Source organism: Electrona antarctica (assembly GCF_951216825.1).
Source record: "Electrona antarctica genome assembly, chromosome: 17".
NCBI lineage: Eukaryota > Metazoa > Chordata > Actinopteri > Myctophiformes > Myctophidae > Electrona > Electrona antarctica.
The window spans coordinates 17,281,026-17,305,906 of record NC_136798.1 but is presented as its reverse complement, the minus strand read 5'-3'; the positions used below and the strand labels follow the sequence as shown (position 1 = coordinate 17,305,906).

Below are 24,881 nucleotides of genomic sequence, written 5' to 3'. Positions count from 1 at the left end.
GCTTGTAGATCGTCTATTTTTGGTGTGCAAAACTGCAAAACAGTCTACAGGAATAAACGCTGTCACGCATCGCTTGAAGATCCGCTGGGAGTGGAGTGCTTTTTGCAGTTCACTCGCTTTTTGATCTGCATATTTCAGAGATTATTCCTGCTGGAATTCACCCTTAGAGAGTGGAGGCAGAAATTGAGAAAAGCAAATTGAGGGGCACACACAAACACAAACACGTGTTATAAAGGCCCAATTTGAGGGCCGTATTGCGTTTTATTATGTTGGTAATGTTTGTAAACATTGGAGTAAACCGTGGTGCGATAGGACTTTCTCTGTTGCTGCCCTAACTCTGTGGAATGCACTCCCCAATACTATCAAAGAGTCCCCCACACCCCAATCCTTCAAAACCGCTCTCAAAACCCACCTCTTTCCCCAGCTAACGCCCTGTTTTATAGTTCCACTGTCATTTTACCCTGCCGCTGATAGCCATAGCCTTTTTGTGTTTTTCCTAATAGTTGATTTTTTTTAATAGTTGATTTTTTTATTAACAGTCTGACATGCGTGACCGGTTAAGACACGCTGAGGTGAAGCTAGGGTGCCGAACGCTGTCCATGGTGAGCCGCCAATTAACACCTTGGATGTCCAAGCCGGAGTTCTCCGTCCAAGTTCAAGGTCACGGTCAAGTGCCCAAGCCGGAGATTGATAAACAAGACGGAGATTAATGAAAACAAAACCGTTCGCATTGCTCTAGAGCCTTGGAGCGCTTGTTGCCCGATCCGATGACGTGTCAAAAAGTGACACGTCATCGAAAATCTCCCCTGCCTGTTTAGCTGACGAAAACGAAAATCTTAAAACGATCATAACTCCCGATCTAAATCATCCCGTCTAATTCTGAAAAAAGATCCTGTGTTAGACGGCGCTCAGCGGTCCAGTCGCTAGTCGCGATAGATTTATTATTACCTCCCGTTGTTGTCGATCGACTCTAGAGTGTTGTGGCTATTGTTAGCTGCTACACAGACATGCACACCAGCTTCCGGTGCGCCGGTAAAAGTGGTATGTGCGCTACAAATGCTGGGCACCCTGGATGAAATGGATTAAATAGTTCCGGGCTTCTAAGGTGTTAATCAAGATTGAAAACACTACACAAGAGCATACGTGTCAAACAGCCAAAGGATGATTCACTGTCACTTCCTATCAAAACCAGAAGCATAATGCATGGGATATGTAGTTAATAATGTAAATGTAGTTCACAATTCAAGTTACGGGCTACTAGTAAACGTTAGTAGGAGACAGATTGTCTCAACTTGTCTGCTCTGGACGCATAGATACCAAGGGCAAAAACATGTTTGTCACAAAGGGGCCGATAGGGTTATGGCAAACAGGAGAAAACAATTCTTTATCAGCACGCCGGCTGGGGGGAGATTTAATACTATCTAAACGCTGGGGCAGAAATGAGATGTGCCTCAGTGGGACCATAGGGCATATGTAACGATTCATAATTATTGCAGGGCATGGGGCATAAGATTTAAGTCATTGGGAACATGTAAACAAATCCACAAACAATTAAATCTTAATAATTCCAAATTATCCATCAGCCGCCGCACACCCGACGATCGTAAATCATTTGTGAGTTTGTACCGCATCGCTGAGCACATGTAACTGGTAGTAATGATAGCTAAGGGGTCTGAGCTAATGTGAGGGATCACTGTGCTCATAACAAAAGCCCCCACCCTCCTGAATAACCCGGAAAGGAAACAAGGATTGCAGCGTTAGAGCGGACGGGTGGCAGTCCTTACGTGTGCTTATGCTGCCACCTAGCGGCAGCTATAGATTTAAGACTCGCCCGTGGCTTCCGCTTGTGGTTAGGGTTAGGTTAGGGTTTGGGGTAGGGTGTCGGACTATTGCATGTTGAACTGTTAGTATGTCGGACCGAAGATATGTTTTCTCATGCCCCCCATGCAAAGTGTCTTAAGCGCTATCAAAATTTGAGGTATTATTTTGATTGAAACGGACCTATAATTATATATTTAGATTGATTGTTCTCTTCGACACTAGAGATACTCGCACACCAATGTCCTCCCTAGGCTAGAAAGCCTGAAAAGACAGTCCACATGCTGACATTAAAGCAAGAATCTGTATTGCCAACCTCTTAAGTTTGTCTTCTATACAGTGGCACCCAAGACAACTTTTGATGCCCCAAGCATTACCACAGGCTCAGTCGATGTTCATTTAGCTTAACTCTTGTACAACGGATAGTGAAAATATGCTGCTCAGCAAGTTGTGAACTTGCCATTTTCGCCTATACATACAGGCAATCCTATTATGGTACCATACCGAGGACCTTCCTCAAACGTGATGCTATAGGCCTACTGTAAGTACCATATCAATAGCATTCCTAAATATGACACTCTGTGAATCTGAGAATAGCCTAAATGTCCTCATTTTGTGGGCTCTTTCTCATATTTCTGCCCTAGCAAAGACATTTCATCCTCTCAAGTATAGAAATACAATACAGGCACGTACAAACGCACAGCCAGCCGAGCCTCCGGTTGCTGTGTGATTTAAGTCACTAGGCGTGTGTTGATCACATGCACTCAATCATTCGCCATGTGCAGAGGCACAAATACATTTATATGTAATAGCCCACATGCCATATTAGTCCAATGACACTGTTCTGTAAATGAGCTTCCATTAACCCATTTTGCGCGGGAACCCCTTGGTGTTAGCATTATGTTATGCTTTAGCTATTGAAAAATAGCAGATCTACAAGCTCATAGCGCGCCACCGAGTGGCGCGCTACGAGCTTGTAGGTCTGCTATTTTTGAAAAATCGAAGAACCACTGACATAGAAACATAGCTTTTTCAGAAAACTGTCAGGATGTAGAAGACATTTTTAGAATCTGATCTCAGGTCAAAATGGGTTAATATTTACCCATGCTTGGGGCCAGCAATGGCTTTTGCTCGCCGCACTGCTATTTATCTAATGGATGGGGTACAATGTGGTCCCCCTACACCGCATTTCCAGACAAAGAAAACATTTTATAACTGTAAACATGCTGGATTGTGGAATTGTGGCTTTTTCTATCAAAACATTATCAGAGTGTACCAGACTGTATTTGTGTGTGGGTGTATGTGGTCTGGTGCAACAAACAAGTTGGACTGCAAACTAAATCCAGAAACCAAATTTGGTTTATGAAAGGCCTTTCAGTGAGCTCTCAACAGGTGTGCATTCAGCACAAGTTACAGTTACATCTATATGGCCTGTTGCCGCGACAACGGACAGCAGTATGACGCCACGTCATGGCGTCACATTGGTGGAATATTGGAGACGAGAGCAGTTAGAGTTAACAAAGCAAGTACGAAGGAAGTTCTCATATCTCACAGCCCAAGACCTTTAATACCCTATCTTTTAAACATTTTACGTGGTATTAACCACATTCACCCTGACATCTCTACAAAAAAAGGAAGAAACTGATCTCAGATCTGAGGGAACGGAACACAAGTGAAGCTAGGGTGCCTTGTCAATGCACAACGAAATAAAAACCCCACATGCAAATGTCAAGACATAACAATTGAACACGAGTTCAATTTCCTGAATTTTTGTTGTCGACAGTTGCGCGGCAAGGAACCGTTGCCTTCAAGCTTGGATAGCTTTTCCCTCCCTGGACTAAACTCCAAGGGGTAAAAAACAAAGCAACAGCAGGTCTTTTTATATCCTGTCAGCCAATCAACACCGACTCCTCTCCTCTGTGGCAGTGCGACGCAGCGGGAGGTTTCATCAACCGCACCGCGCCGTATGGTTACAGCAAACTGACGGAACATCCAAGCGAACATGTCTGGACACACACACACACACACACACACACACACACACACACACAGAGAGAAAATCGTGTCTTAAAAAAAGTATCTAACTATACTTGTGAGCACATCAGTATTTTAGGACAACTATAGTTTTTTTTTTACTATTAGTGATATAGCATAGCATATATACATATACATAGCATATATAGTTGAGCATAGCGGTCGTGCACTGAAAATATTCGATCTATGAGCTGAAGTTGTGGTGTGCGACAAGTATACATCAGACCTTTTAATTGCCTAATCTGAATCCTCACCAAACCAGCTTGTTTTTCTTTTTTAACCATTTCTCTTGTAAGGAGCAGGAAAGTTGTCTATTTTTCCAATTCCACTATACTTGTGGGACATCTCGCACGCACGCATGCACGGACGCACGCACGCACGCACGCACGCACGCACGCACGCACGCACGCACGCACGCACACACACGCACGCACACGCACATATATACAGTACACACAAATACACACTGCCTGTGCCTGGCCAGTATAGCACATTAATGGAGGAGGTAAAGCCCTGGAGGTCACTTCAGCAGGCAGGAGGCCTGTGGAGAGGCTCAGTGTAGCAGGCAGGCAGGCCACTATTAAGGCTGATCCCAGGAGTACGCGTGCCACACGGCATGCAGAGCAGCACTGGGCTAAACTGTCACACTGGCTCTCTGCTGAGGCAGAAAGCCTGTGGAAGGAACAGAGCGGGACTGCTGGCGTAGTTAGAGGTCATGGAAGAAAGAACACGGGTGGATGAATATGTAGGTACAGAATAATATAATATCCCTGCTCGATGTCGGGCAGAGACCTTGTATCTCCATATTTCACATTTTTATGTTTTTTCCTTTACTCCCCCTTAAATGAATGCCGTACTCGCTCTTGCATCAACAGTATCAGTACCGAAAAGGCCCGATCTATACACGCGACCATGCGTCGCATCGCGATGCATTGTGAGCCGGTAGATCATAGTCTATTTTCTTGAAAGTGGTTAAGTCTATCTCGGTTTTATATACTGCATATTGAACTAATCAAAGCTATTAACCAGAGCTTGTAACTAAATATCTACATTGGATCCATTGAAACACAGGTTCTTTCTTTCCATTTCCTGAAAAGTAACATTTTGGACGTGCAAGCTTTCCATCCCACAGCACCGATATGTAGGTACAGTACATGACATAAGATGCATGTATTATACTGTTTACACACTGACTATACCGTGTGTATACCCGGTATTTTGAATCGATTATTCATGTCTGTTGAGATAAGACAGCGTTTTATGATGGGTTTCAAGATCACTACGTTTAACCCATTTTGCGCGGGAACCCCTTTTGGTGTTAGCATTATGTTATGCTTTAGCTATTGAAAAATAGCAGATCTACAAGCTCATAGCGCGCTACGAGCTTGTAGGTCTGCTATTTTTTGAAAAATCGAAGAACGACTGACATAGAAACATATCTTTTTCAGAAAACTGTCAGGATGTAGAAGACATTTTTAGAATCTGATCTCAGGTCAAAATGGGTTAACTTTTGTTATACGGTTTTATAAACTTGCATAACGGATGCAAATGTATGCAAAACCCACTGGTGGAACTAAGGGCTTCAAGTCACTTGACACCGTCAGTGCTACCAGTGCTCCTCCAGCAATTTACCATTTTTCTGTTTAAACAAGAAGCTATTTTGAAATTAATACACCATAATTATCAGATAACAAATCTCAGTAGGATGGCATTCCAGTCGTTGGTAAAATTAGATTTAACTAGAAATGCACTCTGTTGAGCTGCCAACTTGCGCTTTGGACACACTTGTGCGCGAGCAGAGCGCGCAACTTATCTCTGACTCTTGTCAACTTACCGTCCAGGTTTCATCATATACGAAGCTACATACATTATACCCGAGTATGCATCTCATTTTGACTTGAACCCAGCCATTCGGGAGGTATTTCCTCTTCCTTCTGAGACTCAACTCTTTGTCCTTTGACCAATTCCTCTTCAACAAATGGTATTTTGTTTGTTCTTTCTGAGTCCAGCATGATGACCTCCTGATTCTCTGTCTGGTAACAGGTGTCACGTCCTGTCAATGAATCTGTAATGATTCTGTGGGCTGAATTTGGCCCCTTCTGCCACCAGTTTGACACCCCTGGTCTATTCTAGACCACCCAACGTGAGTCTTGTATGTTCTCTTTCCCAATGTAAATTGCAAGCTTCTTTGGCAAATGGGTAAATAGAAAAGCATCCATGGAATTTTTAAGTTATATTTTAAGTGCCCTAACTTTGGCCGAGCGACGCCACCAAAAATACACAAACGCAATACCTGATTGGATTGGCCGAGTGATGCCACCAAAGACAATACACAATCCCTGATTGGATTGTCCGAGCGACGCCACCAAAGACAATATACAATCCCTGATTGGATTGTCCGAGTGACGCCACCAAAGACAATACACAATCCCTGATTGGCCGAGAGTCACCGAAAATTCACAATCCCTGATTGGATTGGCCGAACGACGCCACCAAAGACAATACACCATCCCTGATTGACAGAGCGTCACCGAAAATACACAATCCCTGATTGGATTGGCCGAGTGACGCCACCAAAGACAATACATAATCCCTGATTGGCCGAGCGTCACCGACACTCTTCACCTCTTGAACCTTACAGTAGCATCCCTATTCTGGGGCAAACATTTGGAAAAAATAGCAGATCTACAAGCTTGCAACAAGTGTAGGCTACATTATGTCAAATATTTTCAGTAGGGGTCCTAGAGCGCTTGGGAATATGGTCAACTAACTATAAGTTTAAAACTGTTTTAGTCATGTTCTCGTGTAGATAAAAAAAAATCTGTTATTGGAATGACATTGCATTGTTCTTGGTGGTGGTGCTCTGCTTCTATGAAGCTTCAGAACATTGTTCTTGGCGGTGGTGCTCTGCTCCTATGAAGCTTCAGAACATTGTTCTTGGCGGTCGTGTTCTGCTCCTATGAAGCTTCAGAACAGTCTGTGCAAGCATGACAAATACTGTGAGATCACTAACGCCCTGAAGCAGCTAGAGCCCAAAGATACAACAACATTCCCTCTCCCAATGTGTGTGTATTGTTTACGTGCATGTGTGGTCATGTGACTGACGACAGAATGCAGGCCCGATGGAGAACAAGGCAGTGTTGCTGTTAAAAAAACATTGAAAGCCAGTTCAAAATGTTCCAAAGAAGGCAGGCCAGGCGAGGGCACTCGCTCGGCTCACACCTCGCTCGGGCACGCCTCGCGGGGCTCAAGCCCACTTCCTGCGACAGTGCCGTCTGACTTGGGAATCAGTGGCCTATATATTATTTTATGGGCCATTCATTGGCCCATAAAATTGACTATGAAAACGTGCATTTCCCGTCAGTCCGCCAGTCACCCCATGCCATATATGGTCATGCCTCGTCACATCAGCAGCGATGGAGATCCCTGATGTCATCAATATTAAGCCCATATATGGGAATGCCCATATATGGAGATCCCTGATGTCATCAATATTGGCCAGCACTTGGCCCCGCTGCCAACCTATATGAAGCTGACCTGTTCTGACATTCCATATGTTGATCTGATCTCATCAAACCCTGTGCACCCAAGACATGCTCCATATATGGCCATTACAGAAATCATTCCATATGTTGATCTGATCCCCCATGCCAACGCGCCAGCGCTCGCCCAGCAGTCTGCCGTCACCCAGGCGGATGCATGCACGTGACCTCGCCATCAGGGCGTCTCACTGGTAGTTACTAGTTATAGTCATTTTACTTTTAATTTGTATATTGTGGTATTGCTAGTTTTACTTTCAGTACTTACTGTACACTATTGCTATCCATGCAGTGCACATTTAATGCCATGCTGACATAGGGTAGATGCTAGTATGGGTGAAGGCTAGAGAGGTGCTGGGTGTTTGTTCACACTGACAACCTGGCAGCAGTGACAGCAGCAGAGGTATACTGAGCATGAGGGAGTGTCAGTCTGCTTAAATAGGCTGCATAGCTGGACCATTAGAATCGTGGGTGTAAGTGATTGGAGTGTGGATGAGTGCATTTTGACTAACGTGTGTGTGTGTGTGTGTGTGTGTGTGTGTGTGTGTGTGTGTGTGTGTGTGTGTGTGTGTGTGTGTGTGTGTGTGTGTGTGTGTGTGTGTGTGTGTGTGTGTGTGTGTGTGTGTGTGTGTGTGTGTGTGTGTGTGTGTGTGTGTGTGTGTGTGTGTGTGTGTGTGTGTGTGTGTGTGTGTGTGTGTGGGGGGGGGTACGTGTTTGTGCACGCGTGTGTAGTGTGTGTGTGTGTATCCATGCACATATACAGTACACTTGTGTCTATATTCTGTTCACAGTATATATACCGCATAAAACCCAGTGGTGACATGTACAGTACGTTGTCACGGAGATGCAGAAATGCACTGGCTGGCACATAAATAACAGAGTGAACCATGGGATTCACAGGCATCTTGTAGGACCTGACACATGTGGCACCAAGGTGACATGCACCTTCTCCACGTTTTGATAGCAAAATAAATTGTTGAGTTTGGAAAAAGACAAAAATAGTCAGTCTACAAGCTCACTACGAGTCGCATTATGAGCTTGTAGGTCTGCTATATTAGCCCCCCCCCCCCCCTTTCTAAAGAATAAAGAAATACCTGGAAATATTTGGAAGATTTGCCTAAAATAGGGACACCAGGGTTGATTGGTTAACATAATATTAAATATATAATATTAAATATATAATATATATATATTGACACATTGACTTTCCCAACCTAATTGATAAAGACCTCTTTCCCTGCTGAACCCGACTTTCCCGAGTTATGTTTTATTTGTTTTATCGGCCGCCTTTGATAACTTTTAAGACATATAAGGTTTTGAGACGCTTGCTTCTCAGGGCTGATGGGTAATTGAGTCCCAATGCAATCTTACGGAGAATCATGGCAGTGTCCGGCTGGCTCTGTTCTTTGTCCTTGTTTACGATCGCGATGGTGGACATTATTGGACATTATTATCGATCGCATGCTATTTTAAGGCAGACTTTCGTGAAATGGAGCTACATTCACGATCGGGTGATTCTTTCTCAAGGTTAGTGGAAAAACTGGCGCAGTGAAGCGATGTTTATTATCGAAAACTTCAGCGATAAATGTGTTTTAAATTGTTGAATTGTGGTATTATTAACACAATCAGCACCGGGATTCCTTCAAAATAGAAGCTCTGGGGTGCCGGGAAGACATGGCCGCTTTTACTCTGAACCCCAAGTTCAAAGTTAATGATGTAATTATTTCAGTCTGACCAGAAGCAGGGATAAAACATCAACATGAATCACCAGAGGGAGGATATCAAAAGCAGAGGTATTGATCCCCCCCATCCTCCCCAGCAAATCAAACCCTATTATATTTATTACATCGCTTGGTATAATGCTCAATTCTGATTGGGCTCACTCTGCGGTCCGTTATTTCTAGATAGCAGGCCGCTGCTACAGGATGGATAATTGGCTCATCAGCAACTGTACAATCTAATGGACTACATTCTTTTGCGGAAGCAAATTAAACCCTTTTTCTTTTTACATCAATACAATACTTTTTGTTGTTTGTGTCAAGTGCTTGGTTTCTTTATTAAGTAGCCGTGTAATGAGCGGCAAAATGAACAGCGAGTGATTCAAGACCCAAACACACATTTTCACATTTATATATTTATTACCCTTTGTTTATCAATTGGGTTTTTTTTTTCTTCCATAGACTGGATTGCACAAAGCACAACAGGATTATCATTTGATATGGGGATGTATTGGATATGAATATTAGCAGTGCGAGCGATGATCTCATTTAAATGTCGATATATGCATGTGTAGGAGGACGAGAGAGAGAGAGAGAGAGAGAGATGGAAGGTGAGTGGGAGACATAGAGAGTCTGTTTCGACGGAGAGTGGTTGTAGAAAATGCCCATATCCATCTCACCAGATATGCGTACACACATGCACATGCACATGCACATGCACATGCACATGCACATGCACATGCACATGCACATGCACATGCACATGCACATGCACATGCACATGCACATGCACATGCACATGCACATGCACATGCACATGCACACAGAATCCTAGCTCTAAACATAAGGCGAAGGCATGGGGAGATAATATGTTTTGCACTCCGTCCGTCCGTGTGTGCGTGCGTGCGTCAGCCCGTCTGTGTACATCTAATCTCTGGCACCGTTGGCCTGGTCGATGCAACTGTGCACACACACTCCCTGGATGCCAACGACGAACCTCTGCCCCAAGTTTTCCACAATGGCCTGTTATAGCGCCACCATGATGCCGATTTTAGCAAAACACATTTATTTACACATTACTCGTACAGATTGTAACCATACATCACACAAATCGCTATACACTATCTCTACAGTCATGTGATCAATAGGTACCTGTCCGCTTCCCCATATTCCATCCCCAATCGCTACGATTCCCTTCCAAAGTTTGCAGGATTTGTCCATTTCCAACAAGAAATGCCACATCTGCCGGATATAGCGCCACCATGAGGCCGATTTTGGTAAAACAATTTCTGTACATTACTCGTACATATTTCGATCCATACATCATGCAAATCGGTATACACTATCTCCATAGTAATGAGATCAACACGCATCTGTCCGCTTTCCGCGCGTGATGCAGATGTCAGATGGTGTCTCTTTGCCTCTGCTTTACAACCATTTCAGATGCTGTTGCCAAGTGCAGTGACATTGTTAGAACAGATGTGTGTGTGTGTGTGCAGCGCAAGCACAGTTTTGTAGCTGCCAGATGCTGTCTGCCTGCTTTTTTGTGTGTGTTTTCAAAACAGTAAGCGGGCAAAGGTCCTGTAGGTGCGTTATAATGTGTGTGCTCAAAGGTCCTGTAGGTGCGTTATAATGTGTGTGCTCAAAGGTCCTGTAGGTGCGTTATAATGTGTGTGCTCAAAGGTCCTGTAGGTGCGTTATAATGTGTGTGCTCAAAGGTCCTGTAGGTGCGTTATAATGTGTGTGCTCAAAGGTCCTGTAGGTGCGTTATAATGTGTGTGCTCACACCCACATGCAGACACACGCAGACATACTGCACACACACAGTACACACACTGAGTGACAACCATGTACACACACACACACACACACACACACTGTACACACACTGAGTGACAACCATGTACACACACACAGTACACACACTGAGTGACAACCATGTACACGCACACAAAGCGCTAATGCCTGATTTATACTTGCCGTCGCGCACCAAATGTAACAGATCTACAAGGTCCTAACGTGTCACAGCGCAGCGGACCTTGAGCTTGTAGATCTGTGGTGCGCGACACCGTCACGCGACTAAAGTCTAAACTGTGGCGTTCCATGAGCGAGTGCATCCAGCGCAGCGTGACCTCCAGACCTGCTGACGGGTGAAGCCCTGCATCCGTTCCCTCGCTCTCTCCAAATCCCCAAACCCCACCCTGCATTTATTAAAGGCCGTTCCACATGGAAGCCGCACGCGCACACAGCCAGGAGCACATGCCGACCCGTGCGCACAAACACACGCATGCAGGCGTTCCGCCATTATCCTCTGTGCTGCTGAGGGCAGCACCTGGCCGAAGCTGGCCCACTTACAGCTTTCATTTAGCTCCAGCGGGTCAGAACGGTCAGCTATTTCTGTGGACCCGCGTGCGTACGGCCATGGCTTAATGGATCGTTCTAATCGAACTTGACCCGGATACGACAGGATTCTGTCATTTCACAACTTTTCAGTTTTTGCTGAATCTGAGGGTTTTGTTTTTGTTAAGGTGCTCAACTGAAGCGTTGGTTGTTTGAGGGTCAGAGGGGTATATTGCTCATGGGAAGGTGGAGCTCTCTTGGGCTGTAGTTTACAGAAGAAGAGCCTCGCACTTTAGCAGCTAAGCAAATATTTGACCAGCATTTCCACAAATTGGCCCCAAAACATATAAATGTACAGCAACTTATATTCTGCAGTTCTGGACATAACTGTTTCACGAAGTATATTCTAGGCATATCATGCCTGGTGTTGCCAAAAAACTCTCCAAAATACTTGTACAACTGTTTGCCTACATTTTGTGAGCTGGCAGGTTGGACCCAAAGCATGAGTAGGAGAAGGAAAATACAAGCCCTACAGGGCAAACAAAATCAGACCACAGGTAGGCGAGAACGCTTGATCCAGAACACAGACAAGCAGAGTGAGCAGTCAAATCTTTTGGGGCTCCCGCCCCCCGGGAAACAAGATCCATACACAGCATCTCCAGACTCAAATACCACACGACAGTGTGATTTGAGTCTGGCTTATTAGCCAGGCTACAAAAAGACCACCCCCAAATACCGTGTGCCCTTTTCTTGGGTTTGGTCCCTTGCCCCCTCAGTGCTCTCTGCAGATCAAACGGATCAATACCGTTGTCAAAGCAGCCTTTTTTCCCCAACTACTGTAAGACAGGAATTGCCAAAATTACATATTTTCTACCAGCCGATCTGGGAGAAAAGTCACTAAGTCAGCCATGCTGTCTTATCCTCCCGCCTAGATTACTGTAACACGCTATACTCAGGAGGTGCTATAGTTCTTCGCTTTCTAGGCTACAGCTCATCCAAAGCGCAGCTGCTAGACTCCTGACTGGCACCCGAAAGTGTGATAACATCACCCACATTTTGGCTTCCCTTCGTTGGTTCCCAACTTCCCAGTCAAATACGGAAACGATTTTAAAATCTCATCTGACCAGAAGCGCCTCACACAATCCCACGCAACTGTCTGAAGCTGAAAGGCGACTGTGCCGTTTCATTTTTAAATCCAGACAAACACACATGTTCTCGCTGGCCTTTTAAAATTCTCCTTCCTTTTTTACGCTGTTTTACACTGTTGTTTTTACTTCAGCTATTTGTGTCTTATTTATTTTTTTACATTTGTAATCTCTGCCAAGTGGTCCAGGCGCGCCTGAGCTCTTGCCTGAAGGCGCGTTGCGTGTTCGAGTCCCGTTCATGACGACCTTTGCTGCTTGTCTCTCCCCTTCTCTCCCTCCCACTTTCTTGTCTGTCAAAAAGTCAAAAACAAATCTCAAAAAATGTAAATGTGCTTTAAATCCTGTATAAACAAAACTGTGAAGAAGAAGAAAGGGGGGGGGGTGCTTTATTAAAATAATTGTCTCTTTCAGAAGTAGTTCTTGTCTATCCGAGGTAGGCAGGAAATGCAGGGTCCTGGAAAACAACACAACAATAAGTCACATCAAAGCTTCTAGATTTGCGGTTTTTGGTGTGTGATGATCCCAGCACACAACTAAGAAAGAGATCCGACGTTAATTACGGGGGAAAGTCACTCAAATCTAGGAGACATGTGTAAGATAATATATATTTTTCTCTTATGGAAAGCTACCGCGTTGGATCGATTGACCAAGCCCAGCAGCATGTTGCTGTACACACTGCTAGCTTTAATTTATTCAGTCTTTCTTCAGTTATCGTTGTGTTATCGCCCTTAGGAATGGCTCGGTATGTTAAGTAGATTTTGCTTTGAATTCGCAGTTCGAGACAGACAATGTTTGTGAAGGTATTGAGCTGTTTGTTTGATTAACTGTTGGGTAAACCACGTGTGCGTGCGTTTGTGGAGGAAGGAAGCAAACATTCCCATCTGTAAAATGTAGTTAAGCTTGCCACATGCATGCACACACACATACACACACACACGCACATGCACGCACAAACCTTGATGAACATGAACTTGAGAATAATTATAATCACCGGGGGAAGGTGGGCCTTAGTATGGGGTCGTATGCACGAAGCTCTCTTTTCTTTTCTCCGATATATCTTTTTTTTACCGACAGCAGCTGAAATCCTTGTCATGTCTGTCTGTCTATGAGTCCCCCTTGGCACACACAACATCACTGAGTGACCACTAACATGTTAGTTATAAAAGCCCTGAGGATTGTATACTGTGTTTGGTTGTTTTTAACGGCATCAAATGGAGGTCTGTGTTAGCCTGACACTCGGTCTGAATTTTCAACATATTGTCTTAATGGGCGTGGCTAGCGATTCAGGGCTGGAGCCAGGCTAGGTCTGTGTCTTAATACACATCAAACCAACCGGGGGTCCTGGGGGTCCTGGGAATGAAAATGTGGTAGAAAACAAAGGGATGTGAGGCAGAGCCTCTACCTGTCTCCCTCAGGTGCAGTGGTGGAAAAAGTACTCAATTGTTTTACTTGAGGAAAAGTATCAATACTGCAATGTAGAACTCTGTTACAAGTAAAAGTCCGGAATTCAAAATGTACTTGAGCAAAACTACAAAAGCAAAATGTACAAAAGTAGAAAGTACTCTATGCAGAATGTCTCATTTCAAGTTTTCAAGCTTGTAGATCGGCTATTTTTAAATGGCCGAAATGTAACTATATAGGGCTGAAGTGGTATGTTTTGTAATAATAATCAAAATCTACAAAGTAACTAAGTGGGGTAAAAGTACAATATTTGGATCTGAAATGTAGTGGAATAGAAGTAAAAGCATTGGAAATTGGGAATGCTCAATTGAAGTACAAATACTTCAAATTTGTACTTGAGTAAATAAATGTACTTAGTTACTTTCCACACCACTGTCCCTCAGGTGTGAGAGGAGACATCATGTCAGGCATATAATCTGCTGTGTGGAGTGATGTTCCTTCCTTCCTTCCAGTCTGTTTTTCTGTGCCTATACCTCTGTAAACCCCAGAGGTCAAGGGGGTCAATCTCCTCCCGGCTCTGTTCTCTCTGTCTTAGAGCTTGTTTACAATGTTGTGCTATTGACAGACGGGAGACTCCCATAGGGTTACGACAGACTCATGCGCATACATGCGTGTATTTTTTTCCAACGTCCCCAAGACCAAACTCTAAACGTGGGGCGACAGAGCTTTTGCCTTTGCTGCCCCAACCCTGTGGATTGCCCTCCCTAAATCACTGATGCCCCCACCCTCCAAACCTTATAAACCGCCCTGAAAACCCACCTTCAACATTGCTTTCCCTAGCCAACTCTTTTCACTGTTTTTAATGTTTTTATCCCTTAGCTTTTAGTGTTTATTTCTTTTTCCTAATAAAGTTGTTTTTATGTTGTTGCTATACCTCTGCCCCCCCCCCCATGTAAAGCGTCTTTGGGTACTCAGAAAAGCGCTATATAAGTTTGAGATATTATTATTATTATATGCACTCCGACACTCACACGTACACTACACTTATTGTCTCTGTCAGGTGGAAAATGGGAAAAGTATCAGATCCACAAGCTCAAGATTTCGAGCTTGTGCATCTGCTACTTTTGATGCTTTTCTGTGGCGCTGTAGTGTGATCAAGTATATGGGGGTTAATTTACGTGCGGAAACCAACGTGGCATTCATTTATGGAAGTGGTCTTCACCCCTTTTCATATCAAGGCCCATTATTTATTTAGCATTTGAGCTACACGGACCACCATTTGATGACATTTAGGGCAGTATTATGCTTGTCTTAAGTACCAGGTCTTATGACTTAACTTAAGACCTGGAGGCGTGGTCAATGCTGTTTGGCCACTCAGAATAGCCAAATGGCATTGATCACGCCTCCAGGTCTTAAATTAAGTAATAAGACCTGGTACTTAAGACACTGGTACCCATAGACTCTTAAGAGCCAAGACTTTGTTGTCGTTGGATAAGATTTGGTCCACAATTCCATGCTTTATTGATGTGGTACCATTAGGAGAGACAACAGGCAAATGTTCACAAAACTAACAATTCTTCTACACTCTCTATAGTTGTGTAGACTTTGTGTAAATTAAGTAATGCAGATGGTTAACAATAATTTAACTCTTCAGAGTGCAAATGGGGTCCATTTGGTTTCATATTACACTCTCAAGAGTTAAAGATAAGGGTCCATTCCATTTTGTTACCACCAACTCTCCATCATTTAGCTGAGGACCACCTGGAACCCCCTCAAGGACAACTGGTGGTCCCCGGACCACTGGTTGAAAACTAAAACATTCTGCCCAACAGCAACAATATTCAGCAGTATATAAACGACCATACACTCACACATGCATTTCCACACACATGCATGTGTGCACGCACATGCACATACAGGAGTACAGTATGAAACGAGCATTAGGCGAGGCGCGGACAGCCACAGTTGCTATGGTAACAGCCGGACCTGCCTCTTGTGTTAAGCGAGCACTCATGAATGTGTGCAGCACCAAGAACACACGTTCTTGCATGCACATTCGTATGTTGACACGCATGCACGTGCGTGTGTGTGTGTACACACACACACACACACACACACACACACACACACACATTTTGGGTGTGTCTTTATACAGGAAATACGTTTTCCAAAAGAATCGCAAAAATCCCGAAAATATTACAAGCTCACACTGCCCCGTCATACAACATCAAAGTATATGGAGCTAAAGTGGTTATAAGAAGTGGTAATGTGCACATTCCCCAGCAATTTCCGACGCAGTTGTTTATTGTCTGAACAGGTGGCCTCCTTTCCTCAGCCCACACTGGAGACCTGCCGTCCTAACATCCAACGTCTAGCGTTTGTCTTCGTTCCCTCAGCTTCTGGTTTCGCTGCCGTCGTGTTTAGTTCTGAATTAGTTTATTTTACAATTTGTACAGCAGAGCTGTCTGCTCTCTCACCCCCCGCCCCTTTCTTTCCCTCTCTTTCCGTTGTTGCCATGCTTGCCATTTCGGATTTTTTACCTTTCTGTCTGACTTAATATCTGCTTTTCTCTCTCTCTGTTTTTGTCTCCCTCTCTCTTTTCCTCTTATCTCTCCCATTTTCCTCCCATTTCCTCTCCCTCCCTCCAAACCCCTCTCTCTCTCTCTCTCTCTCTCTCTCTCCCTCCATCTTCTCTGTCCCTTTCGCTCGCCTTTTGTTTCTCTCTCTTTCTCTCTCCTTTGTTCTCTCTCTCTCTCTCTCTCTCTCTCTCTCTCTCTCTCTCTCTCTCTCTGTCCTGCAGCACATGTCAGAGTTGCTGGCCATGGTGCGTCTCCCGTTCATCCATCCGTCCTACCTGCTGAACGTGGTGGACAACGAGGAGCTGATCAAGTCGTCGGAGGCGTGCAGGGACCTGGTCAACGAGGCCAAGCGCTACCACATGCTGCCCCACGCTCGCCAGGAGATGCAGACGACCCGCACCCGCCCGCGCCTCTCTGCAGGTAGGCACCCCCCCCCCCCAGACACACACTTACGCACATGAACCCGAGTGTGTCCCTATTTTTTTAATCCCATTTTTTTATTGTCAATTGTCTAATGCAATGGTTTTCAACCTTTTTCACATCAATGCCCATTATTTATTCGACATTTGAGACACGGACCACCATTTGATGAGATTTAGCTTTTGTTCACAATTCCATGGTTTATTGATGTGGCACTGGTAACATAGGAGCGATAACAGGCAAGCGTTAATCAAAATATCAATTCTTCTAATTGCGGAGACTTCTTGTAAATGAAGTTATGCAGAGGATTCAAAATAATTGAACTCTTGAGAGTGTAAAATTAAACCAAATGGACCCGCATGGGTCCAATTGGTTTTATTTTACACTCAATAGTTAAAGGTCTATAAGCATCCCTTTGTTTACCAACTCTCCATTATTTAGCTGGGGACCACCTGGAACACCCTCAAGGACCGCTGGTGGTCTCCGGACCACTGGTTGAAAACCACTGGTCTAATAATGTAATCCTGGGTGCTACACTACCCCTGTCAACCTGGGGAGAGCAACGGGCTAGCCTCATACTTCCTTCAATGCATGAGGAGTCCAAGCTGCTTCTTTTCACCTGACAGGGGGGGAGTTTCCCCGGTTGGACATAGCACGTGGAAGGAACACGTTATTCCAACCAGTTCCTTTCCCCTCCATCAGGTGCACCGGCTGGCCAGGGGGAGGCAGTATAGAGACCAGGATTACTGCATGTTTATTTGTGAGGGAACCTACCCTATTCTTGGCAGCATTGCGCCTCTTTGTGCTGCACTGCGAGCTTGTAATCTGGTATTTTTGAACATATCTTGAAAGTGTGAGATCTTCTGATTTATAAGGCATTTGTAGAATTGGCCTCATGTCCTAATGGTTTAACGGTGCTTTGCGAAGCCTCTCAATCACCTCACAGACCACAAACACTCGTAAGGGTCCATTTCTACACTTTAGATTGACACTCTAGATTTGTACAGTGTACACACACACACACACACACACACACACACACAGACACACACACACACACACAGACACACACACAGGCACACACACACAGACACACACACAGGCACACAAACAAACAAACAAACAAACAAACACACACACACCATCCTCGCCAAGCCATCTGGTTTTGAGGCACCCAATGCTTTTATTTATCCCGTCGGCACTTATGCATTTTATAAACATTCTGCATGCACGCAGCCACAAGCTGCCGTCAATCAATACAGCGCTCTGCCAACGAAGGGCAACAGAGGAATCAGCTATATATATATGCACACAGGCCTTACATACCATCGACCGGATGCACACCGGATGTCATTTGCAGAAAGCTGGAGAGTAAGAAGGAGAGATGCCTTGTGGGCAATTATGAGGTTATGATAGTGTTATGTGGCACGTACATAATGCAACAAATGCCTCTCTTCCTTGGAAGGCAGACACCCCCCCCACACACACACACACACACACACCCTTCTCCTCTCCCTGCTAACCTCCTTATCCTGCAATTAAACATTATTACGCGAATATGACTCCGCTGATGTTGTTTATTGGCAAAAATGCAGGTTCAGTGAGACTGCGGTTGTCGGGTTAGTGAACTGACCGCACCGTGAAGTGCCATTTGTTAAGCAATTATCTCCATTCTGCCAAGCAGAAAATAAGTTACGCTGGACGGACTTGCGTGTCCACACTAAGCCCCATAATACCTCACAGACGCCGTAATTAGGCAGCTCTTTATTGAGACGGGAAAGAATCAGGGGGTCCTGGTTGGGCAAACAGCGCTGGGGGGGCAACAGCCAGAAGCAATTTGCAGGCTTTAAAGTGCCAACTGATTTCCAGGAATATCCGAGTTTAACAACATAAGCAAATATGTCGGAGGCTGCTTGGAAAAGGAGTGCTTGGCCTGATGTGCTTGGACCGAAAAGGCCTGACTGAGGCCCGACCCGCTGCGCGTTTAATGTTTTTTTTCTCTTACACGGTCGGGTCTGTCATGACAGAGGCCAAAGCTAAATCAGCTCCATCGGACACTCAGAGAAACTGTTGTGGTTGGCAACTCTCAGGTTTCGTAGTAACCTCGAATGGGTTCGCCTCGCAGAAGCCAAGGCTTCCATTTGGCCCCGTATTGAGAGCGAGTGGAAAACCTAGCAGGGGCTTTTGGAAAAGCATTTGACCTCTTGCTGCAAATGTGAAATGGTTCCCTTCATGCCTTTTACAGTAGTCGTAGCCCCTAGCCTACGCCCCTACACCTGCTCTGGCCTCTCTTCACTGACTCACCCATTCATTTTAGAGTTGATTTTAGGATTTTATTGTTTGTCTTTAAATCACTGAATGGTCTGGCACCGCAGTATCTCTGTGATCTTATAAAGGTTTATACTCCCTCAAGGCCATTGCAGTCTGCAGGCCAGTTGAATCTCAACGACACAAAAAAGGTACCAGAGGTGAACAAGCCTTTTCTGGCATAGCCCCCAAATTGTGGAATGAGCTCCCCTCCCATGTCAAACCAGTCCCCACCATAGAGACTTTTAAATCTCGCCTGACACACCTGTACACCTTGACTTTTAATTCCGTTTGAGAGTTTCTGTGTTTTTTTTATTTGGCTATGTGTTCTTTTTTTACTGTGTGGTCTTGCTGGTGTTTCTATGTTTCAGCTTTACAGTGTATTTAGCTTTTAACCTTCTGTACAGCACTTTGTAAACCCTGAGTTGCTATATAAATAAATTGGATTGGATTGGATAGACTTATACGTGCCGGTGTCACACACCGAACACAGACGATGTACGAGATCACAAGGCGTCACAGTACGACAGCTATACAGTAAAAGCCAGGCTTGTTTCTTAGCAGAGGGCAGTGAGAGGGTTGAAGCGTGGCTGACCTGAGCGGCTCCCCAGTGTGTGTATAGTGTGTGGGAGCAGGGTGGGTGCATGTGCTCTGGGGGTCAAACAAGATTGTGGGCGGCAGAGCATGCCTTTGGCAGACCGTTCTGATGATGATCCAAGCCAAAGACGGGCTCATCGATTTACATTGTGCGTGCGTGCGCGTGCGTGCGTGCGTGCGTGCGTGCGTGCGTGCGTGCGTGCGTGCGTGCGTGCGTGCGTGCGTGCGTGAAAGAGCGTCTTGGGGCAGGCGTGTGTACAGTATAGTAGTATACACTGGATGTTGGGATATGTGCTTGTATACACAAAGCGTACTTGTTCGTGTGTGTGTAGGAGGGTAGGCTGTGCGTGTGTGTGTGTGTGTGTGTGTGTGTGTGTGTGTGTGTGTGCGTGTGCGTGCCCTCCCTTGACACAGAGTTTTACAACCCTGACTTCATTTCCAAATCCTGACACTGAAGCCCTGGTGCTAAGACGTGTCAGAGTCTGACACCTTGTCTTCAGGTCTGACAATGTGTTAGGAGCAATTAAGTATGATAACGTGTGAATGTGTGCATGTGCGTGCGTGCGTGCGCACCGGCCTTCATGCACAGGCTTTTGATATTGTGTAGCCATTTGAGCAAGTGTTCTGTGTGTGTGTGTGTGTGTGTGTGTGTGTGTGTGTGTGTGTGTGTGTGTGTGTGTGTGTGTGTGTGTGTGTGTGTGTGTGTGTGTGTGTGTGTGTGTGTGTGTGTGTGTGTGTGTGTGTGTGTGTGTGTGTGTGTGTGTGTGTGTGTGTGTGTGTGTGTGTGTGTGTGTGGCCATCTGCTGCTCTGTTGGCCTGCGCTGCGTTTCACAGCAGGGTGCATGGTCAATGGGACTGCAGGGAAAGCTTGAGGACAGAGAGAGAAAGAGAGACAGGACTGTTTGAATTCTGAGGCTATAGTGGATGAACGGACCGGGGGAAATGGAGGAGTGGAGGCCTACAGATGGAGAGAAGGAAATAAATCGGAAGGGGAGGTTGAGGCTGTTGGAGAACGATGTTGACGAGGAGGAGGGGAGATGGGGGCGCGAGAAAAATAGAGGAAGAGTCAGAGGAGAGGAAAAGGAGGATGAGCAAGCGAGAGAGACTCGAGAGAGAGGGATGTAGAATGAAGTTTGAAGGGATGACATTTTCTGATCTTCCTCTCTCCCTATTGCAGTTTATGCAGGAAGGAAATATGGCCTTGACATGTGTCTACTTGTTCTGTGTGTGTGTGTGTGTGTGTGTGTGTGTGTGTGTGTGTGTGTGTGTGTGTGTGTGTGTGTGTGTGTGTGTGTGTGTGACTGTGTGACTGTGTGACTGTGTGACTGTGACTGTGTGACTGTGTGTGTGTGTGTGTGACTGTGTGTGTTCCAAAGTGCACATAAACAGATGGAACACCACCTGAGCTCAGAAGATAAGTCTCTCAAGCGGAAAAAAGAAAGGAGAACTGCCATCCGTGAAACACTTCTTGCTGAGTGCACTCAATCTGTGAGCTTGTGAATCGCACACGTACGCATGCATCGCTGTGTGCATGGTATGCTACGCATCAGTGTGTGTGTGTGTGTGTGTGTGTGTCTGTATGGGTCCGTGTTGTGCGTGTGAGCATGTTGTGCAAACATTTATCTCGTATATCTCCCACACGTTGCACTTTAATCTTTTTTCTTTTCAGCAGTGCCCACAAATTAGAATTTCTCCTGCTGCACATCCAATTTACTCTTTCAAGTTAGATTTCCAATTAAGACATGACACTCTATCCCTCCAGATCGGGACTGTAATCAGCCTTATAACTAAGAACCCGATAGATCCACCTACTGTACGGCTTGCCTCATTTACATGTTTTTTATGTATTTATTTTGTATCTCTTACATGGAGTAAACTAAACTCTCCACTCAACATCACCGCCGTCCTGCAAACTTTGGAGGAAATTCATTAACCCATTTTGGGCGGGAACCCCTTTTGGTGTTAGCATTATGTTATGCTTTAGCTATTGAAAAATAGCAGATCTACAAGCTCATAGCGCGCCACCGAGTGGCGCGCTACGAGCTTGTAGGTCTGCTATTTTTGAAAAATCGAAGAACGGCTGACAGAGAAACATAGCTTTTTCAGAAAACTGTCAGGATGTAGAAGACATTTTTAGAATCTGATCTCAGGTCAAAATGGGTTAATTATTTCAGAGGGAACTACTGTATGCACCGTATCACATGATGGCGAAGAGGCCGATGTAGACAAACATGGAGGTTGACAGTCAGACACAGCTTGCGGAGCCGGTTCCGTGTGTCTTGTTATTTCCACAGTCCACCTGACTTGACAGTCGACAGATAGTGGACGACCTCTTTGTATTCGCGCACCATCTTCGCCCACCATGACATGCACTGCTTGCCAGTCAACGCAGCCTTTCGTTGCTACTGTATTTCTGTTTGTTTTTACAGTCATAAATATCATAACATGTTTGGAATCGGGGCGACATCGAGCTGATTGGGAGGGTTTGCGACTTTCTGTCTGTGAACACTTCGTACTACACGTCAGGATAAGCCCTCCTTGGTTTCTTTTATCACCTGCACATACTTCTCTTTTATTGATGTTACCTTTTTTGTACTGTTTTTTTATTGTGCGAATAAACTAAACTAAATAAAAGGATAAGGTTTGGGCAAATAATCGGTTCAGACCAGCCTCATAGGGAACAACTCAATGATTCTCAGCAGGGGCGAATCAAGCCCCAAATCAACTCAATTATTAGGGCAGGGTAAATAACTGCATTACTGGATTAAACATTGGGTTACAATTATATACATAAATTACAGCACAAAATAAACAATCAGACTTTACGACTGTGGCTGCAAAATGTTGGTTTTAAACCGCCGGCTAAACATAATAATAAAAGCAATAAATATTGCTTTTTCACCACAGCAATCAAAATTCCAATACCATCACAGCCATAATTACCCTACAATCTGTGCCCGGCTAAAGTTTCTTGCAAAACTTTGAACATACAGGAGACACATTTTCTAGGTGAATCAATCCTAGTAAATAAACGTATAAAGCAAAGAAAATGTCTTTCACAATAGACTGATCATGCACCAAACCTGTTCCCCGTTTGGTCGGATGAGGGCCTAGGGGGGGTAGATTGCTTCCACTGAAGTGCACGGGAGTCCCATAATGGATCCTCCATGCGTTGCATATACGGTACGTGAATCTATTAGCTGCTAATTGGTTAATTAGATGGTGGATGTGCCTCTGATTAGTTGTCATTAGACATCGGAGAGATCAGGAATCTGCTGGGAGTTGGCTCCAAAATGCTCCAAAGTGTGTGTGTGTGTGTGTGTGTGTGTGTGTGTGTGTGTGTGTGTGTGTGTGTGTGTGTGTGTGTGTGTGTGTGTGTGTGTGTGTGTGTGTGTGTGTGTGTGTGTGTGTGTGTGTGTGTGTGTGTGTGTGTGTGTGTGTGTGTGTGTGTAAAAGACAACATTTTGGCACTATTTAATCACAAGCGCACACAGACTATTGTATATTAATGCCCTCTGACAAAGTTTTGTCCTGTGTCTCTCTGTCTCACTCTCTCTCAACACATGCACACACTGTGTCTCTCTGTCTCACTCTCTCTCAACACATGCACACACTAGGGCATTAAGCAACTAGTCGACTAGTTTACTAGTCGACTAGTACATTTTTTTTACTGATTTTGTAGGCCTCAATATCAGGTAGATTATAGTTATAGTCACCAATGTACACAGTTTTTTAATGTACAAATATTTATTTCCAAAAAATATTTTTTTTGTTTTTTTTAACATAAAAGGTGGTTTTACAACTAGTCGACTAGTCGACTAGTAAACTAGGCAACTAGTCAACTAGTAAAAATGACTAGAAGTGAATGCCCTAGCACACACTGTGTCTCTCTGTCTCACTCTCTCTCAACACATGCACATACTGTGTCTCTCTGTCTCACTCTCTCTCAACACATGCACACACTGTGTCTCACTCTCTCTCAACACATGCACACAGTTTATGCCCCGTTTCCCTGTCTCTGTGGTAGCTGCAGGGTGCTGTACTAGCTCAGAGGAGGGGAGGGAGTGATCCGAGGCAAACTGTTAACTCAGCCCAGCCGAGTGGAATAGCACTCAGACAAATGAGCTGTAATGACTGGGGCACCCAGTGGCCTCTCTCTCTCTCTCTCTCTCTCATAAGAGCTTGACATTGTTCCTCTGTCTCAATCTTCATCTTACTCACACACACACACCTACATGCCTGCATACACTGATACACACGGCTATAACTTCACCAAGTTTAGCCCACACTCATTGTCATATGTAAATTGTTTGTTAAGATCCCTAATAGGCTCTCTCTCTCTCCACACACACACACACACACACACACACACACACACACACACACACACACACACACACACGGACACACACACACGGACACACAGATTCGTACAATCAGCTGTGATAAGTGCTGGCCTTGGCTACAGTGTATAAATGCTGTTCGCTGCAATGCAGCAGCTCTTAACGGCCATTTGATCTGTACAATGATTTATCTTTCCGTGAGTCTGTGTTCCCTGTTACAAATTATTCCATTTAAAAATCTCCCCAGAAGAAGATTTTTTTTTCTTTTGCAAAACCAAGGGTCGGGACCCAATCATGTGTTGTGTGTGGGGAAGATTTAAATTGCTTGTTCAGAAATCCTTATCCAGGAAGCGCGCTGGCTTATCGACCATGATGACCCCTGCTGTGGACGACAAACCCAATAAAAATGCTGCTCTCCGGGAGAAGCAGGCTTTGGTTAAACGGGTTTACAGAATAGCTTGGCTGCCGCAGGAGGTCAGATGGTCACCGCTTGGCAGGCATTTGGTGTTCCAGACATTGCCGCAGCCTGGGCTTGACCCATTAGTGCTCCGCTCACCAGCAGCGTGTGCTTTACACGTGGTGTTCACCAGAACACTTGTCAGTGTGTTGTTAATTATGGCTGTGTGTGTGTGCGTGTGTG

General features: G+C 44.9%; 1 protein-coding gene across 2 annotated transcripts in view; it reads left to right on the top strand.

Annotated features, from left to right (window-relative positions):
* Window positions 1-24,881, top strand: part of klhl29 (kelch like family member 29) — a 350,051-nt gene that overhangs the window by 245,235 nt on the left and 79,935 nt on the right. For both annotated transcript variants that reach the window (XM_079527067.1, XM_079527068.1), the window contains one exon: window positions 16,796-16,994. In XM_079527067.1, the coding sequence (XP_079383193.1) occupies window positions 16,796-16,994 (199 nt within the window). The remainder of the gene's footprint in view (window positions 1-16,795; window positions 16,995-24,881) is intronic.